General features: G+C 36.0%; 1 protein-coding gene across 1 annotated transcript; it reads left to right on the plus strand.

Annotated features, from left to right (window-relative positions):
- The first annotated feature begins 1,991 nt into the window (after positions 1–1,991).
- LOC113337150 (metal-nicotianamine transporter YSL3-like) lies at positions 1,992–6,340 on the plus strand. The gene is made up of 7 exons (XM_026582839.1): positions 1,992–2,600; positions 2,716–2,888; positions 4,214–4,311; positions 4,395–4,529; positions 4,637–4,826; positions 4,958–5,072; positions 5,168–6,340. Exons 1-7 carry the CDS (start codon positions 2,228–2,230, stop codon positions 6,109–6,111), a joined length of 2,028 nt encoding a protein of 675 aa, XP_026438624.1. The 5' UTR covers positions 1,992–2,227; the 3' UTR covers positions 6,112–6,340.
- The last annotated feature ends 1,127 nt before the right edge of the window (positions 6,341–7,467 follow it).

Raw genomic sequence — 7,467 nt, forward strand, 5'->3', positions numbered from 1 at the left:
ATTCATTTCCCAAGAAAAATATGTAGAAGACTTGCTGAAAAGGTTCAACATGATAGATTGCAAACGAAGTGCAACTCCAACGGCTACTAATGAGAAGTTGGCAAAAAATGATGGAGCGACAAAAGTTGATCCAACCTTATTCAGAAGTATAGTCAGCTCACTGATCTACTTAACAAATACAAGGCCAGACATAGTAAATGCAACCAGCATTCTTTCTCGGTTTATGAGCGAGCCAAGAAAGTTACACTATGTCGTCGCTGAGAGAATTCTTCGGTATATCAAGGGAACAAAGAATTTTGGCATCAAGTATACAAGAGAAAAAGACAATGATTTAATTGGCTTCACAGATAGCGATTGGGAAGATTCTATTGAAGACCGAAAGAGCACATCAGGCTATGTTTTCTGTATGGGAACAAAAGTTATCTCCTGGAGTTCTAAAAAACAAAGTACGGTGGCATTATCGTCAGCCGAAGCAGAATACATAGCATCAACAAGTGCAGCATGTGAAGCAGTATGGTTGAGAAGAATAATGACCGACCTACAACAAAGGAAAAAACAGCCGACGACTATCTACTGTGACAGTATGTCTACAATTGCAATGACAAAAAATTCAGTCTTTCACGGACGAATGAGGCACATAGAGCTACAACATCACTTTATCAGAGAGCTGGTCGAATTCCTGCTCGAGGAGAGTTCAATTTAAGGAGAGTGGCCGAGCGGTCAAAAGCGACAGAGTGATACCGCTCGCACGCTGTAGATCAACACCACTAAGGGGTGTTTTTCTTTCATTAATTGCCATCTTATTTTCCCGGGTCTTCCCCCTATATAATTTTGTCGACACTCAAATCACTTTATTTTGCAAGTGAATTATGATAAAAGATAGCAGATAAGACCTTGGTTGCAACTTGGTAAGGAATAAAAATGATCAAATAACAGACAGAAGGGTAATCCAGAAATCGACAGGCATTTCTGTTTGCCGAAATCAAGCAATTATTCCCGCTGCGTTTTGGCTCTCTATTACCTTACTCTGATTGTTATGCATTTATTTTTACCATAAACATAATACATGACGTATGACGAGTATAGTCCTACCATAAATTAATTAGTAGATAATCTCATCATATTTGGGTATATATATCATCATCATCCTGACACCCTCTATGGAAATTGTATCAATTTATTAGGAATAATACAAATTAATATTGATGATGAGATGATGAGATGATGAGCTGATGATGATGTTGGTGGTTGTTATGGTATATGTAGGAGGTGAAGAACTCTTCGGTAATGTCAAAGCTGGAGGGATTGTATTTAGTCACAAATTATAACTGTCTCAGTTGTATTTATTGTCTCTAGGTTGAATTTAGACACTATCATCTTAAATTTTCTTTGCCCCTAACGTTAAGGTCCATCCCTCTATGATGAGGACGTTTTGATGACCATCAACTTTGTCTTTTGGGTTATACACAAAAAACTTTACATAAAAACAACCAAACACAAGAAGTCATCGTAGTAGATGGGGCATCTATCTAAAGAAGTCATCGTAGTAGATGGGGCATCTATCTAATAATTGTGAAACCCTAGTCTTTGATATAACAGTGAAGGGCAATAGCCAGTGGCCTCCTATGGAGAGTTATCTATGCTTCATTTCTTCGCCCATCATCTATCTAGATATTTTTGTAGAAAATTCAAATTAATAATTGTGATACCTTAGCCTTTGACATAACAATGAAGGTGACCTGCTATGGATCGAGAGTCATCAATTCGCAACATCTATCTAGGGAATCAAGTATGTGACCACCATAAGACTGGTATCTCCAAAGTCCACACACACTGCTCAAAAGGTGGGATTATAACATAAACGTGTGTTGATAAGAATAAAGAAATTAGTGGAAAAGATGAAAAGTAGACGTAGAGTACTTGATTCCAGAAATTTGATGCCAAAGGGTGCCCAAGTTTTCCTATAAATGTCCAGTGTCCACCATTCAGAGATAGAGGTTCATTTAGCGACGATTCATCTATGAATGTGATATGATGGTTGTCCAACTTATCGTTTTCTATGCCTCATGCATCTGTCACGTCTTTCAACCCATAGAAAAGTAAATATAAATTTGGTTTCCAAGTCTACACAATTGTGTATTTATTCTCTCCTCCAGAAACAAACCAAGCACCTAGACACCCTCTTGATTGAGACGAAGTTTAAAAAAAAAATTAGAAGGATACCAAGATGTCGATAAAGAACAATAATTTAGAAGAGCCTGAAGAACAAAACCAAGAACATGATGATAAGTTTAGTACGAATATGAATGAGGATGAATTGATGAAGAAAATTCAGCCATGGAAGAAACAGATCACCTTACGCGGTTTAATAGCAAGTTTTGTCATTGGTAGTCTATATAGTATAGTCATAATGAAGCTTAATCTTACTACTGGTATAACACCAAATCTAAATGTTTCTGCGGCTCTTGTTGCATTCGTGGTTATTCGATCGTGGACGAAAGTTCTTAATAAGCTTGGCATTTCTTCCACCCCGTTTACTCCACAAGAAAACACTATCATTCAAACTTGTTCCGTTGCATGCTACAGTATTGCTCTTGGAGGTTCGAACTTCCTTAATTTCTTTCCTTGGCATAATCATATTCTTCTTTTTTTGTGTGTGAAAACCAAATTTGGTTGGTTTTACATTTTTTTATTTAAATTTTGATACAATTGCAGGAGGGTTTGGATCATATTTACTGGGATTGAATAAGAAAACATATGAACTAGCAGGAGTTGATACGGAAGGGAATACACCTGGAAGTTATATAGAACCTGGAATTGGTTGGATGACTGGGTTTCTTTTCACTACTTGTTTTGTTGGCCTTTTAGCTTTGGTTCCTCTCAGAAAGGTAAGCAATCACTGATCCTGTGTTTCATTACATTAAGGTTAATTACTTATTCTTTTCATTTTTCCTTCCGATGTAGACATCGTCGTTGTTGCATAATGAATCCTTAATTAGTATTTAAGTTGATAATGATCTTGAAAAACCGTAAACAACTTTATTTAAGAAACTTAGTTACTCTAATACTCCCTCCGTCCCACCATTAAGTGATCTATTTACTTTCAGATTTTGTCCCACTCTTAAGTGACCTATATCACTAAATAAGGAGATATTTCTAAAATTATCATTTTAATTGATTATAAGAAATATAAGAAATATGCATAATTTGATAGACATGTTTATATTCATTACGTAGGTGTTTTAAAATGCTTTTCAATGATATAAAGTTTGCGAACATTCGTGGTGTAGTTTGAGAGATAAATCATTTCAATTTCATTAATTATTATCCATAAGGATATAATTGTAAAAAATGCTTAAAAATTTCTTTTTTCTTGCTTGCCTTAAAATTTGTGCAAACTTCAAATAGGTCACTTAATAGTGGGACGGAGGGAGTAATTGGTAGTGAGAGGACATGACAGGTAACTAAAAGAAAATGTTGTTATTCTTTTCCATCAATTGTCTATTTTTTTGAAATAAGAGATGAAGTGATTCTGACTACCGAATCGAGTGTGTGGTATAGTATGCGTCTGCTAACTGGTAGAAATATATCCTTGATAAGTATTGTAACACTCTCCTTGACTCCTTAGTCAATTCTTGATTTGGATGTACATGAAAAGGAATTGTCGGAATTCAGTAGATTTATTTTATAAAGAACTTATTGGCGTCACTACTTTGTGAAGATTCGGAATATATGATGGCTTTTTATGACATGTGCACCATCTTATGGTCCATCCAAAATATTCTCACCCACCAGAAAAAAGAAAAGAAAACAAGACAATATATATTCGTTGAAGTTTAGTTTGATGGAACAAGAGAGAATAAAGTGATTGTGAGATGCAGTATAAAGTGACTTGGTAATAATAGAAATTACCGACATTCGTAAAATGTTATATACTATAAAAGACGTAAATGATACAGAATAAAGGTTGTAAAAGAAAATGTATAGCATGGTGATAAAAATTTTAAGCAATCATATCAACGACGTGAGTTTGAAAATTGTCAATACCAAATTCTTCTCCATCAATTCGATCATGAAATACCAAGAAATTTTTTTATGAAGCTTTTGCAAGAATTGCATGATTGGATTCATTACAAACTCATTTATTTTTTAATCAATGTAGCGTAGGCCGCAGCTCATTTATAGTTAATGCAGTCTCTTTGTTGTAAAACAGATTATGATAATTGACTACAAGTTAACTTATCCAAGTGGTACTGCTAGTGGAGTTCTCATTAACGGCTTCCACTCTCCACAGGAAGACAAAAATGCAAAGTAACTCTATTTCGATCACTCTAATTTAACTAGATTTGAATTTAAAAGGTATTGTCTAAATATCTGTTTTTACCTTAACTCAGGAAAAGAATTCAAGGGTTTGCGAAATTCTTCTCGATTAGTTTTGTTTGGGGTTTTTTCCAATGGTTTTATTCGGGTGGAGAAGAATGTGGATTTGGAGAATTCCCAACTTTTGGAATGAAAGCTTACAAACAAACGTATGTAGTTAATAGTATCCCATGCCCATAGTGCTCCCAAATATACATGTTCATATCTGAAAAAGGCAGACGTTGTTAACATGAGTCATCTATGGTTTTTGTTGCAGATTTTACTTCAATTTTAGCAGTACATATGTTGGAGCAGGAATGATCTGTTCACATCTAGTGAACTTGTCATTACTTTTTGGGGCAGTGATTTCTTGGGGGATAATGTGGCCGTTGATTGCAGGTCTCAAAGGAAACTGGTATCTAGGTAACATATCAGAGAGTAGTATGAAAAGCTTAAACGGTTATAAGGTTTGTCAGTTCTTAGAACTTTTAGTGAATATACTACATTCTGCCCAAGTAGTCTATTTTGCACTCAGTAACCGGCTTGCTTGTGCTCATACTTTATTTTTACGACAATCAACCGATTTTCTCATATGCAGGTATTTATAGCTGTAGCTCTTATTCTTGGTGATGGGTTGTACAATTTTCTCAAAGTAGTGGTTATCACTAGTATAAGCATCCACACGAGATTGAAGAGCAAAGGCATTAAGACAGGTAAATATGAAAAGTCCTAGACCCTGTTTCTTTTCTTGCCTGAACTGTAATCCTAAGTTTATCACTGTTTACTAACTTGTTGTTATGGTCATCAGATGGAGAAAACGAAACTCAAGACCTTGATGATCTTCATAGAAATAAAGTGTTTATGAGAGATAGTATCCCTGTCAAACTAGCATGTGTAGGATACATAATCTTCTCAATTATCTCCACAATCGTGATACCATTAATGTTTCCTCAACTCAAATGGTATTACGTTGTAACAGCATATATCATGGCTCCATCCCTTGGCTTTTGCAATGCTTATGGTGCCGGTCTAACAGATATAAACATGGCTTATAACTACGGAAAAGTTGCTCTCTTTACTCTCGCCGCTTTAGCAGGAAAAGAACAAGGTGTGGTTGCTGGACTAATTGGTGCTGGACTCATCAAATCTATAGTTTCGATTTCTTCTGACCTGATGCACGATTTCAAAACCGGTCATCTTACACTAACTTCCCCACGTTCCATGCTTATAAGTCAAGCTGTTGGAACTGCAATGGGTTGCGTAGTAGCTCCTCTAAGTTTCTTTCTCTACTATAAAGCTTTTGATATCGGAAACCCTGATGGAGTTTACAAAGCTCCATATGCTTTAATATACAGAAACATGGCAATATTAGGTGTTGAAGGGTTTTCAGCGCTGCCTAAGCATTGTTTACAGCTTTGTTACGGGTTCTTTGCGTTTGCTGTGGGATCTAATCTGTTGAGAGATTATGCTCCAAAAGGCATCGCTAGATTTGTACCGCTACCGATGGCTATGGCAGTTCCATTCTTAGTTGGAGCATATTTTGCAATTGATATGTGTTTGGGGAGTTTGATAGTGTTTGTGTGGGAGAAAATTGATAGGAAGAAAGCTGATGTCATGATTCCTGCAGTTGCTTCTGGTTTGATTTGTGGAGATGGTTTATGGACTTTACCTTCTTCCATTCTCGCCCTAGCTAAGGTTAATCCTCCAATATGTATGAAGTTTGTTAAAGGTGTTTTTGTTCAAACTGAGTAGTACCACAAGGCTGTGCTTCTCTGTATTAAAACAAGGCTGTCCTTCCCTGTATTACGACAAGGCTGTTCAAACTAGCTCACACCTGTTGGATTCGAATGCATTCACATAATGGAATACAGACGTAATAATCCTTACAGCTCAACTGAGAAGACGATTTTTCAATAAAACTTTTTTGTTTTTTGTTTTGCAAGGGAGGCAATGTTCTAAGGAATGTGATTAGTCATGATAAGAATTGTTGATGGCTTTGAACAAGAGAAAGTCTTTCGAACATTGTGAAAAACCCATACTCTAAGGGCGGTCTTATAGCCAAGTTATTCGGCGGTGAGAAACTTTTAATAGCAGACATTGTCAATGCAGGAAGTCCATTGATTTTGAGTGAACCTACTCGAAGTCTTCTTCTTCATGTCGTAGCGATATAGAACAAGCATGAAGCCATAAAGCATAAGAACCATATTCTAGGGCATACATAAAAATTTCGAGCCATACAACTTTATTTTCATATAACTAGGGTGTGTTTAGAAGGGGGTGTCTAATGGGTATGCAATGACCTATATACCCTTAAACAGTATATCTTATTCCCTTATCCTTAATTTAAAAACCAAAAATCAAAATCAGTTTTAAACTTAAACATCTTCTCTTCTTTTCTACCCGATCCCCTCTCGCAAAACCATCAATAAAAAATTTGATCGTGGAAATTTGATCATCGATTGGTGAGAATTTGATCGTTGATCAAACACAACTACAAAAATAACTCGCACAAAGAAACCTGCAGTAGGTAGTCATTCTAAATCTTCTTCTAATCCACCAATTGAAGGACACGAAGAAGTTTTTGATTTATAAAATATGATTAACTAAGAAAAAACTATAACTTGTTGTGGTTACAGAACGAAATTCGGCTTATTAGCGAGATGAATTATGAGCCGAACTGTTCATTGTTCTTAGTTCTGAAAGTGCTTATAAACAGTTCGGATGATAATTCATTTCTAACCGATAGCCGAACTTCCCAGGTGCTTAATACAATGTTAGGTTCGACTAATACCTTCCCAACCTTTCCCTACCGAACCTAAAAAGTGAAATTTAGCTCAGGTGGTTGTCAGGTTCGGCTAACCCGATTAAATCATTTTCAAGCCGAACATATCTCTGTAAACACCTCGAAAATATTGATTTATAGGCTTTAGGTTCGGCTGACTCGTGCTGATGAGTTATCAGCCGAACTTCCCTCTGTAGACTCAAATCTTTCGATCTTGTTTTGGTCATAACTTCTTCGTCCGATGTCGGAATGACCTCATTCTTTTATCTTCGTATTTTAATTCTATTGAAGATGGAGATAAAATCTACTTGATTTTAATAGGTTGA

This window comes from Papaver somniferum, unplaced genomic scaffold (genome assembly GCF_003573695.1).
Source record: "Papaver somniferum cultivar HN1 unplaced genomic scaffold, ASM357369v1 unplaced-scaffold_158, whole genome shotgun sequence".
In the NCBI taxonomy this organism is placed as follows: domain Eukaryota; kingdom Viridiplantae; phylum Streptophyta; class Magnoliopsida; order Ranunculales; family Papaveraceae; genus Papaver; species Papaver somniferum.

Excerpts from the sequence above, each read along its gene's own strand:
- LOC113337150 (XM_026582839.1), top strand. The coding sequence starts at position 2,228 with ATGTCGATAAAGAACAATAATTTAGAAGAGCCTGAAGAACAAAACCAA. Across the intron at positions 4,312-4,394 it reads CAGGAAGACAAAAATGCAAA|GAAAAGAATTCAAGGGTTTG; the intron begins GTAACTCTATTT and ends ACCTTAACTCAG. Across the intron at positions 4,827-4,957 it reads AAAGCTTAAACGGTTATAAG|GTATTTATAGCTGTAGCTCT; the intron begins GTTTGTCAGTTC and ends TCTCATATGCAG.